This window comes from Ursus arctos, unplaced genomic scaffold (genome assembly GCF_023065955.2).
Source record: "Ursus arctos isolate Adak ecotype North America unplaced genomic scaffold, UrsArc2.0 scaffold_16, whole genome shotgun sequence".
In the NCBI taxonomy this organism is placed as follows: Eukaryota; Metazoa; Chordata; class Mammalia; order Carnivora; family Ursidae; genus Ursus; species Ursus arctos.
The window spans coordinates 1,181,181-1,205,336 of NW_026622830.1; the positions used below are offsets into that span (position 1 = coordinate 1,181,181).

The 24,156-nt window shown below is 54.8% G+C and overlaps 1 protein-coding gene across 1 annotated transcript in view; it reads left to right on the forward strand.

The window, feature by feature from the left end:
* Positions 1-23,741, forward strand: part of DIDO1 (death inducer-obliterator 1) — a 44,749-nt gene extending 21,008 nt beyond the window's left edge. The window contains 11 exon segments of the mRNA XM_026503874.4: positions 6,070-6,532; positions 6,651-6,810; positions 7,790-7,906; positions 8,027-8,131; positions 8,368-8,503; positions 8,914-9,439; positions 9,860-10,013; positions 10,682-10,771; positions 11,602-11,797; positions 19,231-19,484; positions 19,486-23,741. Of these exon segments, the coding sequence (XP_026359659.2) occupies positions 6,070-6,532; positions 6,651-6,810; positions 7,790-7,906; positions 8,027-8,131; positions 8,368-8,503; positions 8,914-9,439; positions 9,860-10,013; positions 10,682-10,771; positions 11,602-11,797; positions 19,231-19,484; positions 19,486-22,296 (5,012 nt within the window). The 3' untranslated portion in view covers positions 22,297-23,741.
* Positions 23,742-24,156: the final 415 nt, after the last annotated feature.

Here is a 24,156-nt window from a genome sequence, read left to right on the forward strand (position 1 = left end):
GAAAATGAGATTTCTACAGTTTCATCTAGCTATGAGAATTAGAATGGAAAACCCTAACAACCTATACACCCATACTCAGATGATTTGGTAAAGCAATTTCACGCAGATAGAAACATTTCTCCTATAAGTTCATGGGCACGCCACACAGACGGTCCACCTGCTTGTGAAATGGAACAAGGAGAACACGGATTGTCGCAAGGAGAACTAGAGGCGTGGGCTCCAGAGGCACGCCTCCGAAGTCTTAAGTGGAAACCAGTTTCCTATAATAAATATGTGGGGGATACTAGGACCCAGGAATTTTTTGTAGAAATGTAAATCCTTGGGTGTGGGCAGTTAATGGGTTTTATCAGTTACGTGAGCCATTTTTAATGTATTCCAGAATTGTCATTGGCAATAAAACGTGGTTGGAGACAAATCAGACCTGGTACATGTGAACCAAGGTTCTACCCCCAGTTAGAGGGAAATCCAAAACTTGTACTGATAAGGATGTAGCTTGACAACTCTTGATGCTATCCATACAGCTGGAATTCCCTTGGCCCTCAGTGATACTCCTTTGGTATTTCAGACTTTTACTTTTTATAAGCTTAAAAAAAAAAACTGGTTAACTGCAGAAAATTAGGTCAGGGAAAGGTTTCACATCTACGTGGGCTTGAACGTTGGAGAGGAAACCGCCAGTAGTGCCAGTGCTGTCCCCTTAGTTGTGCTGCAGCCACTGGAAGTTCCCAGCAGGATTGGCCTCCCTCCACCTGTCCTCCAGTGAACTTCGTGTGACCTTGGGGAGCTGTGGATCTACTCTGATGTCTAAAGACGGATGCTTTAGGGAAGTCCCTTTGGTGGCATCTGTGTTCTAGAGTCCACAGTACCCTCCGACAATGCCACCGTAACCCCTCCAACATGGCACATGCCTTTCAGGGGCATTTGCATAAAGTCGTGGCGTTCCTGTTTTGAAGTGTGATGATGCACCCCGTGCACGTAGCTATATTCTTTGTTTCCGCAAACCAAAGAAGTGTTGCCGAAACGAAGGCTGGGCCCTCTCCTAGTGCCAAGAACCTGGACAAGTTCGGCCAGAAGCACGCAGAGGTAACTGCTGCAGAGCCCTGACTCTGGTCTGCACGGGGCCGGCGGCCTTGGGTTCTCTGTGGAGGGGGGTCCTTTGGGACAAGGGACGGATGGAAGGGTCAGTGGGCTCCCCTAACATGCCGCTAGCCCCCTAGGTGTGTGGGGTGAACTAGTAGATAATCTGGGTACGAGTGATACTGGTTAAAATCTCACCTTATTAAAACTACGGTCATGCCTCTTAACCAGTTTGAGAGAGCTCAGGAAAGCAGCAGCTCCACTCCCCAGTGAGTCGCAGGCCCGGCATCCAGTCCTGCACCAACAGGGCCACTCACGCGATCCCAGTCACGTAGTCGAGAGAGTGAGGCACCCGTCTCCCCACACGACCTCAATCCCATTTTGTCCGAGTGGTTCACGTGGAAGGACAATCTGACCCATTCTGTTACAGATTACCCGTCCAACCTGAATCAGGCTTTGGGTTCATTTTCAAAATACAGTGTGTGAAACTATTACAGTGGGGGAGGGTGACTTGCTTTCAGGTATATACTTGGTTTTATTTTGTTTTTTGCAAGTGGAGAGTTCTGTGCATCTCTCCATTAAGGTGCAAGTCACTCGAATATTGGACATCAGGAAGGAAAAAGCCTAGAAAAGCTTTGTGGAGCCCAAGCCATGACGTTTGCCTGGGGAGCTACACAAAGACACCCTTAAGATGATGTCTGAAGAGTATCAGGAGCATAGCTTATGCTTTCTTGAGTATTAATTTCAGGATTATACATGTTTTCTGATATAAAAGCAAATTATTACTTTATTATGCCTCCAGGGAAAAAAATGACCTTAAAATATTTAAGCAAAGGCGCAAAAAGCAAAATGGTTTTCTCTTGTGATTGTTAATTTGACTTTTCACACCAGGAGAAATCTTGACTGTCAGAATTGAAGTGGGAAACTCCGTTGTGCACGCGTCATGCTGAGCTAAGCATGGAAGTGCCGTCCCAGCCAGCAGAGTGCACAGCACAGCGCCCCACTGTGTGCCGTCTGAGCCCTGGCATTGCCGTTCCTGCGGTAGAGCCCGTGGGGCAGTGTCTGCCCTGCTCTCGGCTGCCCAGTGCATTTGGGACCTGGCAGGAGTGGGGGCACGTGGAGGTTCCTGGTGGTGGGAAGCAGGCTGAGTTTCGGAGCCAGTGGGGAGGGAACACGTGTGGCGTCTCAGTTGAGACCTTTGGGGACTCACCTGCACCGTGGAATGCACCCATACCTGAACCTCGTCACACCAGAAGCTCACTCTGTTCTGTTTTTGGCTTTTACAGCCAGCCAGTCACGCAGTGAGTCTGCCTGAGACCAGTGTGACTTTCATTTGGGGATTTTTAGGGTAAACTGGTACTGGTTTGGGCAGGACCAAAGCACAAAAGGTTTAAAGCAGTTTGCTGCTGCTCTGAGGGTTTCTCACCGGTGCCTGTAAAGGGCCGTCCCTAGACGTGGGTGTCTGGGACTGCTGGGCTGTGCCAGCCATAGCCTCACCTGGCAGCTGCCACTTCCTCCGGTGGAGACCTGCGCTTCCCGCTCCGCGGAGGCCCGCCACTGCCACCCAGTGGCCAGCGATGCCGCAGCACTGCGACGAGGCCCCAGTCTTTAGGAAGTTTGCCGATGAGAGTGTTGTGTGCACAAAGCTGCTGTGCTCTCGGTGAGGCGTCACCCAAACACTCTCCGTTACAGATGAGCGGCCAGGTACTGCAGAAACCGCTCCATGTGGGGCAGTGGCCCCACCCACAGGGGCAGCTTTTCCTCCTGCAGCTGCTGAGGTCCCAGCAAGCTAAGTGCTGCCTGGCCTGGTGCTCGGGCAACACTGCCCTTCCCTACAGGCAGGCCCCAGAGCGTGGGAGCTAACAGAGGCTTTGCTGCCGGAGGGGCATCGGCTCGGCAGGCTGTCCCAGCACACTGGGCAGGTGCTGGGGAGATTCAGGCACCTCCCCTCTGCTGACCAGAGCGCCCTGCAGTGCTTGGGGCCGTCGACCGTCTCCCGAAGATACTCTGTGTGCTTTTCTAGACGAAGACTTCTCCGGTTGGTTACACGATTATTCCCTTGCCCTTCTGTAAATGGATAACATGGCATGATAGGTTTAGTGAATTTAGGTGAAGGATTTGTAAACTTGGTTTTAGCTCTACTCAGAAATACTCGTGTTTCTCTCACTGTGTGGACATTGCAGCACTCTGCAGGTCAGGCACTCTGGCAGTGGGTAACGCATCTCTAGCTTGCAATGGGACCAAATGCAGCTGTGTCCATGGCACTTGACGTATCAGGCCTTTGGCACGTTTGAAACGTTCCAAAGTAGAAGAGGGTCATGTCCAACTTGCTGGTGGAGTCCATCAGTTTGAGAACATTGTACTAATTTGTTTACCTGATTATACCTAGTTAACATATTTCCCAAAGCACAGGTAAGGGATAACGAAAGTTGTAACTAATAACAACTAGCTGTATGAAATAGCAATGTGATGGTTAAGGAAGGCCATCCTGTACTTTCTAAATAGTTTATTTACCACTAAATCATTTTAATCACATGTATTGGGAATGTCCTAAAGATAACCTTGACTTGGCTTTTTGCTGCACGAGTGGGGAAATGCTGGTTAGACCAGGGGCAATATTGATCATAGGTTCTGACTGGGATATCTTGCAATAAGCGTTTTTAAAGTTAAGTTTTTCATCTGCAGCCACTTAAATGTCAGGTGTCCTGTGCATGACCAGCCTTACTGGGGTTTCTGGAAGTGCCTTAGGCCGGCTTTTTAAGTGTGCTCTTAAAATACACTCAGCAGAGTTGGTCTTCGGGAAGGGCAGGGACCGCACTTTTCACGGTGGCTGCTCCTTTTGTTCACGGCTGCTGGCGGGCAGCTGCCTCCCTCTGCTCGAGATCCATGTGCCGTGGGCCTTGCCATCCGGGCCCCTTGTCCTTGCTGTGCCACCCATCTCTCACCCCGGCTTCCTGCAAGAAAAGGGACCTCCGTCCGTTTGATTTAACCCCAAACTAGCAGTTCCCCGGGCAAGGTGGACCTTGCAGCCAAATCTGAGCTGGTAAAAATTGGTTTCTAAATGCTGGGCTACGGAACCGCCCGCAGTCTTAAGACACCTGATGTGGTGAGGTACTTCGCGGAGAAACCTGTTTACCGCTGTCCTTGCCTCGTGCCTGTTGTTTACTTTGGGAGACGCCATCGTTGCTTCATCACATGCTTTTTTTAAAACTCCAGTTCCCAGTGGCATAAGGCCTTTCGAGGTGTGGCTTCTGGTGACCATGGGCACAGGTGGTAGCGAGCAGGGTGGATGCGGCGTGGGAACCGGCTGCTTGGCGGGGAATGGCTGGACGGCTGAGGCCTGAGGCTGCTGGCAAGCCCCGGGTTCTGGTGGGCAGGCCATCTTGGGAGGGGGCAGGCAGGAAGCGTGAAGTTGGAGGGCTTTGGGAGGTGAAGATGCAGGATCGAGAGTCCAGATTGAAACCTGGTAGCCAGGTACTCAGAACACTGCCCTAGCTTTGGGTCCCTGTAGTAGTGCTGCTGTTGGCAGCTGTAGAATGAGGAAGTTGTTTCCTGCAGAGTGGGGAGAACTTGGGGTGCCAGGGCTTTTAGCTCCCATCGCAGCCCTGGCTCATCGTTTGTTGGAGGAAGGAAGTCCTTGACAGCAGTAGTTTCGGCCCCCTGCCAAGATGGCCAAGGATCCTTGGCGGCCTCGGGAGTGCTGTTCATTGGGTCAGGCTTCTCTGGGGGTAGGGTCACCTCTTTTCCCTCAGATTTAAGACTTTCTCCCTTGTTCGTTAGAACAGTGACTGGGGACTGAATCATTTTTAATCACTGGGTGAAACCGAGAGATGGCTGGAGCAGACGTTGAAGCCCCCTATCTTGGTGTTCGGGAGGCTTGCTGCGCACACAGCATTTGAGAGAAGCCCATACCTGGGGAGGCAGCTCGTCCGGGGGTCCCTCCAGGGACTTGACTACTGCCCTAGACAGCGTCCCCACGTGGTGTCCTGGCTTGCTTACTGGGCCCACTGTTGCGGCCATTCGGCTCCTCCAGACCCAACCGTCTGTGGCGTGCAGAGCAGCGGCCGTCTGTGGCCTTGCTGCACGTGCTGGAGCCACAGCTCCCTGACCGGCTCCGTCCCTGGAGGCCCGGCCGACCCTGGGACCGAGGGGCTGCAGCACTGGCTCAGAACCGTGGTCTTGTTCACGGGAGACCTTGATTGTGATGGTCTGATAACGTGTGGCTGGAATCAGTCATTTACATCCTCCCTCTATGGAGAAAAAGTACCGGCGTTGTAGAAAGGTCTTTGTGCAGCTTGAGGGGTTTTGACTTTTTTTGCTTCCAGCTGCAGTCCTTGTTTAGACCAAAAGCGCTAATTTATTTTCCTACCCAAAACGGGGTCCAAGCAGAGGGCTGTCTTTGTGGGCGGCGGTCACAGTGTCACTTGGTTTGTGTGTCAGGTGACTGACCTTCCCCATGCTGCAGACCCCCATCCACTGTCCCTCTTTGTCCGTGTCCTCATTTCCACTTGACTTTGATCGGGACGGTGAGCAGCTGCCTGCGGCCCCAGGCCCCACAGTCCGCCCTCCCGAAGCCCTGGGAGTGGACGGGGGGCAGCAGAACGTCCTTTGAATGGGAATGTGTGTGTCTGATTGTCTGACCTGCCCTGAGATGTCCTTAATTCATGTTCACAAACACTGACACTTGAGCTTCTTAAGCTGCTCTTCTACATTTGTCTTTATTAACACAGTTTGCCTTTCAGGTTTTAATTTCTGTTCATGATTTAAATTAAGCCTGTGGTAACTAGTCTTTGTTGCTTGAAGTAAAAGTAAAAGGTTTAACATAATAATACATAGCAAAGCATATTTTTCTGAAATAAGGTGTGGTCAAGGTCATCCATATTGCTGACAGCCCTTTATTGTAACACTTCTTTCCTGGATTTAATAGTTAATCATTTTAAGTTCCTCTCCCACAGTAACAGGGCCTTGCTAAGCATGCGGGTGTCTCTCTTGCAGCTGCGAAGGAGGACAGGCGGGTGGAGGAGAGGACCACAGCACCGAAGAAAATGGCTCCTGCGGGCCCCTCGGCCAGCGGCAGACAGCCTCCGCCCAGAAATCTCCTTTCAAAGAAGTCTCCGCCCTTCGCAAACGCAGCGGCAGCCAAAGTGGCCATCAAAAAGTCACCCTCGGGTTTCAAGGGCCCTGGACCCAAGCGGCCCTGGCTGTCAGCCACCCCCTCAGCCGGTGGTCCCGCCGCCAAGCAGGCAGCACTGGCGCCTGGGGCTGCCGCGGCTGCTTCAAAAAAGCTATCCAGCTCGGCCGCATTGGTGGGGGCCGTCAGGAAGCCAGCGGCGGCCTCTGTGTCCTTGACTTCTCCAGCCCCAGGACGCCTGGGGACCTCAAACCCTGCCCTGTCACAGCCAAATTCGCAAATTCGGCAAAATATAAGACGCTCCTTGAAGGAGATTTTGTGGAAAAGGTGGGCTGTTGTTGATTTCTTACTGTCAAAGTGGTTGGGTGCGGTCATTTTGTGACTGCCGCGCTTTAAGGACCCCGCGGGCACGGTGATCCATGCAGTCTGTTCTTGTTCCTTCTAGAGTCAACGACAGTGACGACTTGATCATGACAGAAAGCGAAGTAGGAAAAATCGCCCTGCACATTGAGAAGGAGATGTTTAACCTGTTCCAAGTCACAGATAACCGCTACAAGAGCAAGTACCGCAGCATCATGTTCAACCTCAAGGACCCCAAAAACCAGGTGTGTGCAGGCAGCCCAGAGCGGGGCGCGCCGGCGCTCGGGGTCTCCCAGCCGCACCTCACAGCGCTCATCTGGATGAGGCATCTGGAAGCGCTCGTCCTCGCAGCGCAAGCCAGAAGGCCACCGTCACACCTTCCCTGGGCTCTGGGTGGCAGTTCGCACATGCCCTCTCAGGCCCGGCCTGGTCTCACCAGCTGCTTCTCTTCTAAACATGGCTGTGAAGTTACCTTCTTAACATTTCACTGGCTCCAAAGTAGCGTTCAGATTCTTAATCTTAAGTGTATGGGTATCTTCATATTTGGGCTCCAGACCACCGTTTCAGCCTTATTATCATCCCCTCAGTCGAGCGAGTCTGCTGATGCGGGCTTCCTTAGAGCAACGATGAGCGGTCCTGAGCACGCCCTGCAGTGCTCCCCACTTGGGCAGGTGCTGTGCTTGGATGGGGAGGGGGCCCCGAGTCGTCCTAGTAGCCATGGGTGGGCAGTGTTCTTCCAGTGGGGTTGAAATGGGAGTTACTGGGAAAGCATTAGCCGCTTGCCTGGTGTGGTTCCCCGCGTCTTGCCCTCCAGGGCTTGCCGTCTTCAGGCCTCCTCTCCGATGGCCTCTTGAACTCTTACACATGCTGAGAAGCAGAGTCTGACTTCCCATCTCACCTTAGCAACCTCGTGGCAGAAGTGATTTCTTGCTACCTTTATTCCTAACTCAGTACCTTTTTGAGTTGATTTTGTTCTCTCTGAGGTCTTTTTAGCAGAGTCGGTGTAATGTGGTGCATGAGGGCAACTAGCCGATTCTTGCCTGTGTTGTCTGGTCCCTGCTGGGCTCGGTCCTGTGCTTCAGGCCTCCGTCCTGCTGCTGTTGGGCCTCTGGCGGGGGCCTCTGGCGGCGGCTTCTCATGCTGCTGTGTTTTTCTTGTATTCTCTCTAGTGTCTTAGAAGCAGAAATGGTTTTGAACAAGTGAATGAAAGATGTTTGTTTATAGGGGCTTTTCCATCGTGTTCTGCGTGAGGAAATTTCTTTGGCAAAACTTGTGAGAATGAAACCAGAAGAACTTGTGTCTAAAGAGCTGTCCACATGGAGGGAGCGGCCGACCAGACCCGTAAGTCCCATGTGGGGGGCCCGGGTGCCCGTGCTGGGCCTTCCTGAGGTCTGCAGGGGACTGGTTGATGAGCGAGTCCCCCTAGACCAGGTTTCAGGCTCTGTGTCCTTTTCATCTCAGGTGATGGAGTCCAGAAACAAGCTGCACAGTGAGAATAAGAAGACTGCCGCTAAGCAGGAGCCTGTGCCCGACATGGAGGACTCTCCACCTGTGTCCGACTCAGACGTAAGCCTTGGGGATTTCGGGAGCAAACGAGACTGGAGTGAATGTAATCTGTTCCCAGTGTGCTTAGGTCTCTCAGTCCTCGGGCAAGACCCTGAGCTTGTAACAAGCACTGTATGCAGTGGCTCTCCTCCTCGCCTTTGTGCCACTGGCTCTTGCTAGCACGAGTGGTTTCTGTGCTGTTGCCGTGGAGATGGAGGGAGCGTGACCTGCTCAGCTGTCCCCTCTTCACCCTGCAGGAGCAGCAGGAGTCGGTGCGGGCCGTGCCAGAGAAGAGCGCCGCACCCCTCCTGGACGTCTTCAGCAGCATGCTGAAGGACACCACGGGTCAGCACCGGGCTCACCTGTTTGACCTCAACTGTAAAATCTGCACAGGTGAGCCCAGTCGGCATGGGCCTTTGGAGCGGAGACTTCCTTTCCTTTTGCTTAAGTCACTGATCCTCCTAATTGTGATTATACTTTCTGAAGTTTATGGAGTTAGCCTCTTGTCTTTATAATGTTGCTTTTTGGGACGCCTGGGTGGCTGTTGGTGAAGCGTCTGCCTTCGGCTCAGGTCATAATCCCAGGGTCCTGGGATCGAGTCCCACATCGGGCTCCCTGCTCAGTGGGGAGCCTGCTTCTCCCTCTGCTGCCCCCCCTGCCTATGTTCTCTCTCTGTCTCTCAAGTAAATAAAAATCTTAAAATGTTGCTTTTTTTACTTCTAAAAAGAAATTATCTACTTGGGGGCAAGCTGTGCTCTTGAATGTGTGGGATTTCTCAGGAGGGCCTTCCTCATGTTCTTCAGGTCAGGTTCCCTCATCAGAAGATGAGCCGGCTCCAAAGAAACAGAAGCTGTCAGCCTCTAAGAAGGAAGAGTCAAAACCCAAGTGCGAGACCTCTCCCTCCGAGCCAGTTCTCAGCTCAGCTGATGAAGCTGTACCAGAAGCTCTCCCCGAGAATGCCTCTGAGCCAGACCTGGAAAGTGCTTCTCACGCACACTTGGAGAGAAAGTATTTCCCTGTGCCTCCAGGAGACAGCCGCCCGGAACCCTCTGCCCTGGAAGGCCCCTCCTGCCCGGCCACCTGTGGGGGAACAGTGCTCACCACGGTCACAGTGTCCGGCCGAGACCCCAGGACTGCTTCCAGCGGGTCGTGTACAGTCACAGCCCCTGCAGCAGCCCGCCCGGATGGTGCCCATCCAGTGGAACCCCGGCAAGACGTCCTGAAGCCCGCTGTGACCTCGGTGACTGCGCCCAAGTCCATACTAGCTAAGCCGTCCTCGTCCCCGGAGCCCAGATACCTCCTGCCGGTACCACCGCCTCCACGCGTCAGGTACCCTCTACACATAGCGTGAGCAAGCCGGGGCCCACTTCCCTTGGGTTAGCAGACGGAGCGAGGGGGAGTGGGCGTGATCCTGCAGTCCAGCTCAGATCCACCCAGAATCCAGCTTCACTCTGATAATCTGCACGGCCTTGAGAAAGCCTGGTTTTAGCATGTCTGGACCTTATTGTAAACATACAGATCGTGAAAACCGAAGTGTGGCCTTTTGGTCATTCGGGTTTGTTGCCTATTCAGTTTATTTTTTCTTGACCAGAAAGTCTATGGCATTATGGTTAAAGTAGCTGATTTTAAAAGCTACCAAAACTTGCAGGGACTTACTCTTGCGTTTATAATTCCTTAAAATTTCTATACTTTGGAAATCTTTTGAGCATAGAGAAGGATTGACCTGTTTTCTCTGTTTTTGTTTTACAGCCTCTCCGAGTCAAGGTCCCCTCCAGAAGGAGATACAACCCTCTTTTTGTCTCGACTCAGCACCATTTGGAAAGGATTTATTAACATGCAGAGTGTAGCGAAATTTGTCACTAAGGCGTATCCCGTGTCGGGGTGCTGTGACTATCTCAGTGAGGTTAGAACCGAGAGTGAGCTTGTGTGGGCGCACGTGTGTGCACGTGTGTCTTCTAGCTGTTCCTCCCAGTGCAGGGTCAGGTGTAAGGGTCCGGATGCATGAGCACCCGGAAGGCACAGGAGAGCCTGCTGGCATGAGTTCCGCAGGTTAAGTGGTTCAGACAGTAGTAGAAATTCGAATGAGAAGTGTCCCAACACTTACGAAAAAGCTGGGGTCGCTTTCCTCCTCCCTCTGTCCAGCGAGGGCGTTGTGCATTCCTGGCTGAAGGCGTGGCAAGGCACGTGTGGCTGTCTTGGTGTGAACACGCAACAGCTCTTTGCTTTCCCAAAATCAGCATGAACAGCACTAGTATTTACAACCTTAGCGAGCAGAAGTTAGTCGCTTCTGGATCGTGTCTGAGTCCTTGCTGTGCATACACGTTCACAACAGATGACCTAGAAATGTTCCGCAAAACACCCTCCCGTTTGGCAGAAGCCGTCATGCTGCAGTCCTGCTTGGCGACGCCTAATCCTAGGTGCTAACCAAGCTGCATTCAGTACTAGGCGTGACCCTTTTCTGTGGTGGAGTTGTGGACTTGCATCTCGGGTAGCTTGGTACCTTGAAATTATTACGTCAGTCTAAAGTGCTGAGGTTTTACTGGTCATTTACCCAAAGTACGTTTTGTTTAGGACCTGCCGGACACGATTCACATTGGTGGAAGGATCACACCCAGAACAGTTTGGGATTATGTCGGCAAACTCAAATCTTCTGTGTCTAAGGTACCTGCCATAGTCTAATCTCTGCACCCGTGGAGGAAGGCGTTTGTGTAAATGCAACTCTTTCTCTCGCTTTCCATCTTGATGGGTTAGTACTTGCAACGTCAGCCTATAAGTTATTAAGTATTGCCAGGTAAATGTTTAAAATTACATTTATAGCAGGATAACTGTGTGTGTTTGGGTAATACGGTGATGGCAGTTTTATTACAATTTACGTTAACGTGTGTGCAGTTGAGGGTTAGTGAGAAACACGGAGACTGTGAATCCCCATTGCTTCTGTGACTGAGGGAGCCGGCAGGTGCTGGAAGGCGTGGCTCCCACCAGGCCTGGGCCCTGGGCAGGCCTGGGAGCTGTGAGCCCCTGGACGCAGCCGCAGCTGGGCGCGCGTGCACAGGGAAGGGCTGTGGGTTTCCTCAGGCACACGCGGGGCTCAGACCCTCTGGTCTCGTTGAGCCTTTCCATTGTGGAGCCGTACTCGGCTCCTGTGTAGATCACACAGCCAGGTGACCGAGACCACGTCCTCAAAATCTGCGCCAGATGGGGCTCTAGGCCAGCGCCATGGCAGATGATGTGTCGGTCCAAGGACGCCATGAGAGGGGCTGTTTTGGGAACAGTGGGGCTAGGAGTAGAAGTGGCCTTGAGGAGATTTGAGTCCAACAGCCCGATGCTGGAGCCCCTGCTGTCCCTCCCACTCTGTCATCCTGACGTGCTGGACGGCAGGACCCTGGGGACCAGGCCAAGACGGCCTTTGAGGTTTAGCTAGAGGATGAGCGTGGACTCCTTCTCCGAGCAGCCACAGGCCAACGCGCTCTCGTCCTCTGTTTGTGCTGCAGGAGCTGTGTCTGATCCGCTTCCACCCCGCGACCGAGGAGGAGGAGGTGGCCTATATCTCTCTCTACTCCTATTTTAGCAGCCGTGGCCGCTTTGGCGTTGTCGCTAATAACAGCAGGCACGTCAAGGACCTCTACCTGATCCCACTGAGTGCTAAGGACCCCATTCCATCCAAACTCTTGCCCTTTGAGGGACCAGGTAAGCGCCAACTTTCTGAGTGGTAACTAGGCACACCTGACCCCACACGTCCCCCTCCTGCCAATACCACGTCCCGCCGAGCTTGCCGCGGGCAGATCTGCCACCTCACCCAGGCTGTGGCTTCCGTGGCTTTCTAGCAGCAGGAGCGAGGAGTGCAGATGGAGCCACCTTTAGCTGTAGAACTCGGCTGCTGGTGTTCCGGAGGGGGGCACTAGAAATGCCCTTACTGTTGGCATGAATTGTCTTAGAAAGGTGACGTGAAGAGGGGAAAAACCCACAGCGTCCAGCCAGCTGGTCATGGCCTTGGGTCAGTGGAGGCCAGAAAAGGGCCAAGGAGGAAGGTAATCCTTGCAGTGGGCTTTGGGGAGATGCTTGTGCTTGCCACGCAGCTCAGGGGTGAGCAGACGCCAGGCAGGAGATACAGGAAAGCTGTTGTATGTTCGTTCATTCCTTAGGAAGTGGTACTTTTAGAGGATTATTTACAAATTAGTTCTTAAAAAAAAAAAGCTCAGACTTGTCAAGGGGTTGAGGGTGATTCCAAGGGGGACCTGGTCTGTGAGGGCCAACTCCTGTTAACCCCTGAGAAGAAGTCCACGTGACTGAGTTACACGGTTGGCAGAAGATGCCCACATTGAAGTGTCTCCTTGGCCATGAAGTCCCCAAAGGATGGAGAACACCTGAGAGATGCCGTGTCTAACGCACGGTGAACGCTCTTGAAGTGCTTTGTTCTAGAGCCACGGCTGAGTGCCAGGCCATTGCTGGCTCTGCCTAGGCCTGGCACCTCTGTGTCCCTGGCCCTGTCACCAGTCCCGGCAAGTGTTTCTGCCGCAGCCGCTTGCCATACTCACTGCACCTAAGCCATAGCTGGTCCCAGCAGGGCTGCTCGGGCCAGAGCGCGCCACCCGCACGCACGTCCGGGTCCTGACTGGAGGGTGTTCTCAACGCTTGAGCTGGGCTCAGTTGGTCCCTGCGTGTCAGAAGTAGGCCTGCGGTAGTACGGGCAGGTGTCCGTAATTGGGGGGTAAATATCTTCCGGCACACTACATTAAGTTACCTTAATGCCAAATACATTTTAAAAGCCAAGTACTGGAGGGGGTCCTCTCCCAAGCCCTTGGGGTGAAGCGACGCCACCGAGTGGGCGTCAGGAAGGACCTCGCTGGAGGTTCTGGGTGAGCCGCTGTGTGAAGCGTGCTGGCCCGCTCCCTGGATGACCGTCCTGAGTTCCTGAGGTCAGTGAAGACGAAGAAGCTGGCCTCTCAGGCCCTGTGAAGAGCTCCGGTCAGTCACCAGCAGAGAGCTCGTGTGGAGGATGTAGCGTAAGCGTAGGGTTCCCTGGCAACACAGACCCCGGGTGTTCACGGAGCTGCAGGTGGGATTCGCAGCCTCCCTGAAGCCAGGCTGAAGCTCCTCCCGCTGCCTCAGCTGCGAGGTGCGCAGGGGGTGAGCCTCCCGGAGACGGCCCTGTCAGGGGAGCAGGTCAGAGGCCTGTGTGGAGGCCCCCCTGGGCAGGGCTGCAAGGAGCTGGGCTTGACACGGAGGCAGGCGCGCGCTCGCTGCAGCAGACAGGTGAGGAGACCCTCCGGTGGGGGCAGCCCAGCCGGCAGACAGGCGGGGGTCACATGGGACACTTCAGGGTGACACAGGGACAAGGAGGGTGGTGGGGTGGGGGGCACTCACCTGATCCGCTCAGCGTGATGGGCGCTGACCCCCCAGACACGCTCGGTGATCGGCCACCTGCACTCCGGAAGCCCTGCCAGCACGTGAAGGGGCACCCGAACCCCCCACAGACGTTCATCCACAGTGAATGCAGGCCAGGAGGGAGGGCTGTAGAAACCTAGTGATCAGTGAATTCTGCTCATAAGCTTTTAAAGATTTCTTTTTAATCTGAGGGCCTTCTAAATCTGACCCTATTTAGCATGTATTTTTTTACTCTTCTGATACCATTATTGCCATTAATACCTGTGTATACTTCATGCACTTCCCCAGCCAAACAGTCCTGAGCCCCGGCCAGGTTCTGTACCTGACCCGCTTCAGGTACCCATAGCGTGACTTGGCGTTCTCTAGATCCAAATGTTCGTGTGTCCTGGTTTCGTGGTGTGCGTGTGGTGTGTGCGTGCGCGTGCGTGTGGAAGGCTGGGCGCGTGTCCTGGTGTGTCGTGTGTGCACGCATCTGGAAGGCTGGGCGTGGGGCTGTTCTCCCATTGCAGAGGTCCCCGTCCTCACAGAGTTAGCCTCTGCGTGGCATCCCTTGAAAGTGCAGGCCTGGTCAGAGGGGGGCGGTGGCGTCCCACAGCAGAGCCGCCAGCGACCTTGAGCAGGCGCCCTCTGGCGAGCACTGCACACAGCCCGACAGGGGCGCCCTTGACTCCCACCGCAGCCCTTTCTCCCAGGGAGTGACCTGCACTGCCCACAGTTGTCACTTGCCTGAGGACGCACACCCAGTAATCGATTGTGCCGGGGTCTGCGCCTGGCCCCGTCTGTCCCGCTTAGTCTACACAGCAGTGCGCAGAGCACAGGCCTCGGGGACGCGGGGCTTGGGCTCTGGTGAACCACCCAGGGGCCTGCTGTGGAAGCAGGAGGTGAGGGTGGAGGTGGGGGCGGGTGTCGCAGAAGGGCGCGACCGGCTCTACCTGAAGCTCGGTTCCTGCAGAGCCCTTTCATACCTAGAGAAAAGCTACAGGTGCCCTCACCTCCTGGACTCCGGGGCCCCGTGGATGTCGTCCACATGGGATTCTCCCCAGACTCTTGCTGTGCACCCTTGAGAAGCAGGACACAGAAGGCACCTAACCTGGGGACTCTGCACGTGCCTGCCCCTCGGCCAGTGCCGTGTTTCTTTCCCGTCGTCGCGCTCCGTACAGTAAACACGGAGCGTGTGTCCACACGTGCCTGGTCCTCGGCCCACACACCCGGTGTCCACGCAGCGTGTCAGAACACACGCAGAGCACGCTCAGCTTCTCTGAGGACATTTTCTTCCGTGCGTATTTGTAGGATTTGCCCGTTAGAGATACCAGGTTGTCTTGTCCTGTCGCATGTGTCATTCTTAATAACCTGACGGCACAATTTCAGAAGACACCTGGACAGCCCGAGTTTCTGATCCAGCGGACGTTGGACGTTCATCTTAACGGTCCCTTGTGACCCCGACAGGCCTGGACTGAGGGACTCCGTAGGGTGCAGCCTCCGGCCTGGAGCGCCTGTCGGTGGCGCTGGGCTTCTAGGAAGCGCACGTGGGGGGTGGGGCAGGGACTCCGCCTGCCCGGGTGCTTAGTGCAGAGGGCCAGTGTCCGGGAAGCCTGTAGTCCCATGCTGCCGTCTGCATTCACATCTAACTGCTTTCTGAGTTAGCTGGACTCTCCTGTGAGGCGCAGTATTGTCAGGTAAGCGCTGCTCCGTTGCACTCGGTGTGTGTGTGAAAGAAACCGTGGCTGTGCACACGTCCTCAGAGTCAAGTACGGGACTGAATTCAATGTACCGCTCTTTCTCCTATGAAATCAATAAAAATATTTCATGGAAACTGGTCACTGTTTGTTTGAATTTGAACCATGTGGTAGCTCTTGGTACCTGTCACAGGTCCACTGGGATGGAGGACGAAAGTCTCCACCTTTACTTTTTATACCAACACGACCCCCTCTGGGCGTGCAGCCCGGACGAAGACAACACTCTCCATTTACCTGAACCGCGCTGAGCCCAGTGGCTTTTGTACGGGTGTTAGGGTTCAGAGTTGGAGAGGGAGAGGTGCGCGCGTGTGTGTGCGTGCGTGCGTGTGTGGAGGGTTGGGGGAGGTATAGTGTCTCCCCTGTATTTGCCAAGTCTCTCTTCTAGGCAGGTCCTGCTTCCAAACTATGGCCTGTGAACTCCCACAGTTTCTGTTTAGCAGGAGTGAAAATTTTGTTTTGATGGATTCAGACTATAAGAGTCATTTTAAAAAATGAATAGAGTACCAGATAGATTTGGGGGTAAAAGCATTATTTTGATAGTTTTGGGGTTAAGGAGTCAGCTTTCAGGTGGTTTAAAACGAAGTTTTGTCCCATGCTGTGTCAGGCTTGAGGTGCGTGGGGGCGGCCCAGGGCTGTGCTTCCAGCCCCTTCACTTCCCCCGGCCTCCCTGTCGCTCACACGCGGGAACAGAGATCCTGGTCTGGGTCTTGTGTCGGGAAGTCTTAGGGCACACGACTGTGCAGATGTCCCCGGTCCCTGGGTGTGCCCGCTTTTTCTGTATGGGTCTGATTCTAGCCACAGAGACAGGCTAGAGACCCTTCCACCGAGAAAACTCAGGGATGCCTACATGCAGCTGAAGAGGCTTGTGTGCCCCGCGCACGACACCCTGAAGACACGTTCGCTCTGGAGTTAGGAGCGGGTGGGTGCCGACGCCCTTGTTCCGAGGGATCGGCCCCCGGCGATGGAGGTGGCACACATAGCTGTACTCACGCAGCAGTCTCCCAGCCACCTAGCTGCTTATTTCCATCGGCTTTCCGAATGACGACCCTAGCACGCCTCAGAAGGGCAGTGCGATGTGAGCGTCTCTGCTGCTGCAGTGGACAGAGGGAGGAACTTTGCAAAAGCGGAGAAGCAGCCCTGTGCCCTGGGCTGGAGCCCTCGTTCTCCACGCCGCAGCCGGTGTGGTCTCTGCCGCTGCTGCACCCTCTCGGACAGCCTCTCCTCTCCAGGGGAGCACTCGGCAGTGGGCAGGCCTGCAGAGGGCCCTGGCTGGGAGTGGCATGTTCTGGAGGAAAGCCAGCCCTCTACTGCTACCCAGGTGTGGGCACCCATTTGCTCATGCCCGCGGTCACCCTGCCTGCCACCTGCCCTGTGGCAGCAGAAGGCCTGGTCAAGTCCAGGGCACACTTTCTTCTCAGTAAAGATGGATCCAAAGACCTGAGACAGACAGTGAATTTTATTGTTTGTTCCACAGATGTCAGTTACCGCCAAGGTGCTAGTTACACTTGAGATACTCACGCAACCATAACATGAACACAAAGCAGGTGACGAGATCTGACTCCTTCAAACAGACGTATGCGTCTTTGTGACCGCCCAGTCTCAATTCAAAACCTTGGCAGTGTTCAAAACGACCCCTGATGCAAGTTCAGAGCCTCGTTTGAGCCCTTAGAGATCTGTGCAGGTGAGGTAGTGGGGAGCTGGAAGCTACGTAAGGAGATGCCAGTGTCCAGAGAGCTCGCTGTTTGCAAAACACATGCAGATACTGGGTAGTCGAGGCACCATCTTGCCTGTGATGACTGGGACCACAGAGGTTGGAATGGACAGCCGAGGTGAGGTGAGGGTGTAGTGATTGTCTTAAACCGTCGGGGAGTTGTAGTTGGAAGGGCACGCTTCCCCAGAACCCGAGAGCAGCTCTTCCTGGGTTTAGCACAGTGACCTTCCTGTCACACATAGCTTTCTGACCCGAGACTTGACCCCGAGCCACAGCCCTGATGTTGGTGCGCCGGGACTTGGGCTTTTCCTTCGGAGGTGGCATGGCCCTCTGTGTTAAGTGCAGTTGTGGGGACTTCCCCTCCTCAACGGCTCCCCGGCCCTTGCTCACACCCGCCCACCCACGTGGCCGAGCACATTCCTTCACTTGGGCTCCCATGGCAGGTTGTTGAGGGAGAGCCAGGCTTCCAGAGCAGCCCATAGAGGGCAGCTTGCGGAGCAGGCAGCAGACATTGGGTCCGAATGGCCGTGAGAGGCGTTTTAGCAATTGATTATACCCAACACTGGATCTGAGTGAGCAATCAAGTGTTCGGTGATTTGCTGTTACAGTAAGAGCGATGCCGTCCTAAGTTAAAATATCCTTAACTCGTGTTAATTAGGAAACGAACTTGATAGATGACCCTTCGTGTCTGCTGAGCAGAAACTTTTGGCTGGGACACTCAGTGTGGGCTGCCTGACCTTCCAGTCTCTACACCCTCCTTTGCAGGGCTCTCCCTTTTCTAGATACACGGCTTTTATGGGGGCGGGGGGGCGGGGAGAGGGTGTTCTGGAAACTGGGTCTCTACTGAAGGTGGTGGTCAGGTCCTGGTGTGTTAGGAGTGGATGTCTTCCGTGGGCATCTCCACTAGGACATGTGAGCCTGTGAAGCAGGAGGCCCTTCCCACATGGGAGGGAGGGAGGGTAGCACTATGTTGTGTGCCCAGAGGCTCGGTCTCCCCAGCTCACTCTGGCATACCCGATTTTCCTTCTTGGGGGCTGGATGGGCCATCTACCACTGTCGTGTGCTCCCCCTGTCCACCCAGCTCGATGGGAATTTGGGAAGATTAACAGACATTCTAGAATTATATTGATGTCCAAAAACAACTATTTGAAGTGACTTGTGATCATCTTTAAAACCAAAAAGAAGGGGAAAACAGTACTGATTTTCAGTAAGTGAAAGGTGTATACATACAGCATAAATACCTATATACCACACTAATATTAACTTATCAGTTGAATTTATACAGTTTGATTTTAAGTATCTTATGCTACTTATATATCATTTCTCCCTAAAATACTGTTCTGTGACTTGGGTTTTTTGTTCCTCTTTCGGTGTTCTGGGTTTATTATGAGCGTGGGGTGGAGAATCATGATTGAAATATTAACATTTCTGATAAAATGTGCGATTGAGAGTGGAATAATCTTTTTTTATTTAAGAAACCATTATGTTTAAGAGATGTCCTGTGCCCGGAAACCCCAGTGTCTTCCGTGTGGCCTGGTGTCCACTGCCAGTTTTCTGAACACCCTGTGTTGTGTCTCTGCGCCGTCCCGTATTTACAGAGACCATGAGCATTGCTTAGCTCTTGATGATAACTGAGGGTCTTTCTAAAGCTAGAAGAACGTTTATTTTGGCCATGTCAGTCAGCACGGTTCTTCCCGTTCGCTGTGACGCAGACACCGGCAGCTAGTGAACTTACCTAGTGGCGAGTGCGGAGGTGAGCACCATAACCAAGTTGTAGGACGCGATCGAACCTCCGGCTTCGTTCCTGTAGCGCATGTCCTCAGTGAAGACGGGAGGGCTGCGGCCTTGCTGATGTGTTAGCAAGAGACAAATAAAAGAATACAGCTAAGATGTTGTTGAAAAGCCCCCCTAGAGCGTCGGTGCCTTACTCCCTGTAGGTTCCCAGATGCTGGCGTTTGCATAACGGCCTTCCCCACCACCTCTCTCATGCTGGTGCTTGAGCAGTCTATCTGACATTTAGGTCTATAACGTAAGTTCGGACAGTCGGGGTGAATCTACTCGTGAGCTGGGCCCTTGGCCATGGTCGTGACACAGGGTCTGGGCGGCGGGGTCTGTGCATCCGCGGTCTTCTGCAGTGAGCTCCTCAAACACTCGATTTTACTTTGCCAGTGAGTTTCTCACTTCTACCTGTTAAAACGTGCCTGCTACCACCCTTAGTAGGGTTTGCGCCTAAAGAACAAAGGCTTGAAGTTAGATTCTAAAATTTGCACAAATATTTTGTTTTTCAGGTCTCGAGTCACCACGTCCCAACATAATCCTTGGGTTAGTAATCTGTCAGAGAATAAAACGTCCTTCAAATTCTGGAGAATTAGATAAGGTAGAGGAGAAGCGGACCCGACCTCAGACCCAAGAAGAAACGGAGGTTTCGGTCTATCCCAAAGTGCCTGTGGCCCCGCAGTCTGAGAGGAAGCCCCCCAAGTTCCAGGTGGGCTCCGGGGACGTGACTGTCAGCACCACACCCCCGGGGACTCCTCCACCGCCGCCCCCCGCTGCCGGAGCCCCCAGCTGCGCCAGCTTCTTCATCCGTGTTGAAAATACTGTCCTCGCTCAAACCGGGAGCCGCGAGCACCGTCCCCACCGCGCCTGCAGCAACGGCCATGCCGGCAGCTGCTCCCTCCGCCAATTCCTCCACCTCAAAAACGGCCTCGCCCCTGGAGCACATCCTGCAGACGCTGTTCGGGAAGAAGAAGTCATTTGACCCCCCGGCCAGAGAGCCCGCGGAGTCCGCCCCAGCCTCCCAGCCAGAATCCAAAGCCAAGGCCGACGGCGGGCTGCCCGCAGCGCCCTTACTAGACCCAATTGTCCAGCAGTTCGGTCAGTTCTCAAAAGACAGAGCTCTGGAGGATGAGGAGGATGACAGACCTTACGACCCCGAAGAAGAGTACGGTCCCGAGAGAGCCTTCGACACTGAGTTGGAGCGTGGGAGGCGCCCTGATGTGGAGAAGGCCCCCGATGCCGCCGAGCGGGAGGAGGTGGCCTATGACCCAGAGGACGAGACCATTTTAGAAGAAGCCAAAGTGGCCATTGACGACCTGCCCAACAGAATGTGTGCAGACGGGAAGGGCGGCCCCACGGAGAGGCCTGGTGAGCCCGCGGCCCCCGGAGCGGCCCCCTCGCTGGTGGAGCAGCAGAAGATGATAGAAGAGCTCAACAAGCAGATCGAGGAGCAGAAGAGGCAGGTGGAGGAGCAGGAGGCGGCGCTGCGGCAGCAGAGGGCTGCCGTGGGGGCCTCCATGGCGCACTTCTCCGTGGCGGACGCGCTGATGTCACCGCCCCCAAAGTCCTCCCTGCCCCAGGCCGAGCTGTTTCCGCAAGAGCAGCAGGCCGCGCGCCCCGCTGCGCTCCCCGGTGCCCCTCCGGTGGCAGGCCCCAGCTGCGACCCGCGGCAGAGTCGGGACCCCCGGCAGGCCCGGCGGCTGGCCGTGGAGCACTGCGAGAGCGAAGCCAGCTCAAGGCCTCCCGCAGCCCGGGAAGAGGGTGCGGAGGCTGCCCTGCCAACCAAGCCGGACGGCCCCAAGCATGAGCGCTCCTCGAGCCCCGTGCCGCCGCCCGCAGATGGCGGCCCTCCCTCAGTGGGCTCCGGCAGCACGCCCAGACCTGCCCGCAAGGTGCTGCTGCCCACGCCCCCCAGCACCGCCTTCCAGCCTGGCTTCCCTTTGCAGAACGATGGGCAGAGTTTCCCCTCTCCTGGAGGGAGGGACCCTTTCTCAGGTGCAGCGTGTACCTCTCAGGAAAAACCGCTTGGCTCAACCCAGTACGAGGATCCGAGAAATGCTCCGTTTGCTGAAAAAGGTGACCACTCTGCTGTTGAACTTGAGGGAGACAGAGAGCCCCAGTGCAGAGCCGGTGAAGGGGCTGCCCCATTCCCCTCAGCTGGACAGAGAGGAGGGGCCCCTCCGCCCCCATCTCAGGGGCAGCGTGAGCCAGCACCACGCACTTTCGGGACATCGGGGCTCCATGGTCCCAATTTCCCAGGACCAAGGGGGCCAGTCCCTCCGTTTTCAGAAGAGAATATCGTTTCTAATAGCGACGGGCCGCGCGGGCCTCCGCCGGCCAGATTTGGGGCCCAGAAGGGCCCCATCCCTTCCTTGTTCTCAGGGCCGCATGGGCCCTCTCCCTATGGGGACAGCAGGGGTCCCTCCCCCTCCCACCTTGGGGGGCCCAGAGGAGCAGCACCACCCCAATTTGAAGAGCGAAAGGACCCCCACGGGGAGAAGAGGGAATTCCAGGACAGCCCATACGATGAGACGGCCGGCCCTGCCCCTCCATTTGAAGGACCAGAACAAGCCCAGTTCATGGGAAGTAGAGGCACGGCACCGTTCCAGTTTGGAGGCCAGAGAAGGCCTTTGCTGTCACAGTTTAAAGGGCCCCGAGGGGGTCCCACTCCCTCTCAGTTTGGCGGTCAGAGAGGGCCCCCGCCCGGCCACTTTGTGGGCCCAAGGGGGCCGCATCCCAGTCAGTTTGAAGGACCCAGAGGCCAAGCGCCAAATTTCATGCCAGGACCCAGGGGGATTCAGCCTCAGCAGTTCGAGGAGCAGAGAGTAAGCTCACCGCCCAGATTTGCCAACCCCCGGGCGCCAGCACCCCTTCCGTTTGGCGGACCGAGAGGGTCTGTGCCCTTTCCGGAGAAGAGTGAACCCACGCCCCCCCGCTTCCACTACCAGGGCCCACCGGCGCCCGGGCTGAAGCCAGCCCCCAGGCCACTGCTAGAGCTGCCCAGCCACCCGCCGCCACACAGGCCGGAGCGCTGGGACGAGGCGCCCACACAGGGCCCCGAGGCCGATTTCCGTGAGGGCAAGGGCCATGACTACAGAAGCCAGGCCTTCGAAGGGCGGCCGAGAGAGCGGTTTGAAGCCGGGCCCAAAGAAAAGCCTCTGGAGGAGCCTGAAGCCGCGCTGCCAGAGAACCGGCCGGGCAGGGCCCTGGAGGAGCGCCGGCGGGAGCGAGGGCGGCGTTGGAGCCGGGAGCGGGACTGGGAAAGGGGCCACGAGCGGGGCCGTCACCGCGACAAGGACTCCGGCCGCGAGTGGGACCGGAGTCGGGAGCGCGGTGCAGACAGGGACCGGGGGCGGGAGCCAGAGCGGACGGCCGAATGGGGCCGGAGCCGGGAGCGCAGCAGGAACCGGGAGCGAGAGCGCAGGCGGGAACGGGAGCGATCTCGCAGCAGGGAGCGCGGCCGTGACCGCACCCGCGAGCACGGCCGGGAGCGCAAGGACCGCAGCAAAAGCAAGGAGGGCGCCCGGGACCCCAAAGCTGAGGCCCCTCGGGCTGCCACGCCCGCCACGCAGACCTAGCAGCCTTGGCTGCACAAGACCCTGTGGCCGCTCTGGCCCAGGCCTCCCTGCGGCCGCCCTCTGGGAGAGCTGGCCCGTAAGTTGTGGCGAGCGAGTGGTTTTGCGAAGAGCTATGAACTTAGAGGCGGAATAGAATATTCTGGACTTCAAAAATTACTGTAATTTTGTGTATAGTGGTTTCTTACAAAATTTCACATCTTTACAATTCTGATGCTTTTTAAGAAAACTAAGAACTCAGTATTTCCATTTAAAATTACTGGAATGGGAAGGTGTGTACAGAAGCATATTGCTTTTTCAGATTATAAAGTTATCTTTTCCAATAACTTGACTACAGTACATTTTAAGGGAATTTTCGTGGACCTTGGAGCCATAGCTTTACTGACACGTGTATGTCTGTCTGTACAGCTGCAATCATGGGCTCTGCCTGCCCTGGGCCTGGGGAGAAAGCGGTCTGCTCCCCCTGGGATGTGCAGAAAGACAGCTTTACAAATGCGTTTTTCTTTTGTCACAAGGAAATTTGAATTACAAATTTCAACCAGGAAACAAAACATTTCTTAGTTTTGCTCAGTTTTTGTAGATCACCTTACACATTTTTTTCTCAAAAATAGGATTAAAAGCAACATTGGTCCGTGTAGAAACTTGCATTTTTTAAATAGCAATTTATTGAAAAAGGTGTAACCTTGACCAGCCTAAAGAAAGTGTGGAAAGAAGCCAATTAAGTGTGTACTTTAAAGCGGGGGTGGGGGGGACTTTGATTTGAATAATCAGGAGCATTTTTGTTTGTGAAACTCGACCGTCCCAGCAGTCCTTCCTGTGACCCGGGAAGTGCCCCCGCCCCAGGCTGTTACCCTGTCCGGTGATGCGTTTTAAAGTCTGTACTTGTGTGAAGTCTGACAGTGACGGTCGCTCCAGCTCAGAACAACAAACCGGGAGGCTGTCGACCCAACAGCCTCCCGTCCTCGCTGCGCATTTTCAAGTACTTCCGATGCGGGAATAGAAAAAACCTTGCTAATTTATTTGACTGTACAAATACACTTTGATAAGTTTTTTATATTTTCATAAACTTACTTTTGCAAGTGTAAAATTAGAGAATTTCATTCATTCTCTGGAGTCTTCTATTGTACATCACTACGGATTTTTCACTTTCTAGCACAAACGTTCAGATGGTAAGAACGAACACGGAGAACTTGGTGATCCGGCGTGGCTGGTTCCAGACCAAGCGTCGGTAGGTTAAATTGCATTGAAGTGTCAAGTTCCAACATCTAATATGATGTGAAGGGTTTTTTACATGTAAAACAAATTTTTCTAATTTAAATAGACAAATGTAAAAATCAAGTGTGTTTCTTTAGGTTTACTTGATAGAAATTTCTGTAAATTGTATTTTATATTGCAAAGTATGATATCACTGTACATTAAAACATGCAACTCCATAGGTTTTGTTACTTGAAGTAGAATAAACGTCTACAGAAGGTTTTCTGTCCCTCGTGTGCCGTCACTTTTCCCTGTTGGGACTTTGGGGCTGGACGGGGGGCCCCCCACCCGCCGTGTGTCCTCACTCGGCAGAGTCTCTATGCCCACGACCTCCGGCCTTGAGTCGGGTGACCGGCCCCACTGCTCCATCTGCTGGGCGTGCGCCTGTGCCTGGTGCTGCAGCGGCCGGCTGCTCGGAGAGCACATGGGGAGGTGGAGTGCGTGGCCGTGGCCGAGCCGGCAGGCTGACGCGGTGCCCGCAGGGCCGGGGAACCAACACGCGGCCACAGCTGAGGCAGAGGCGCCGCGTGGGCCCCGCCCGTGAACTGCCGCTAGTCACCACTACTCGTAACTGCCCTCATCTGGTGACCCCTTGCCCGAACTTCCCTT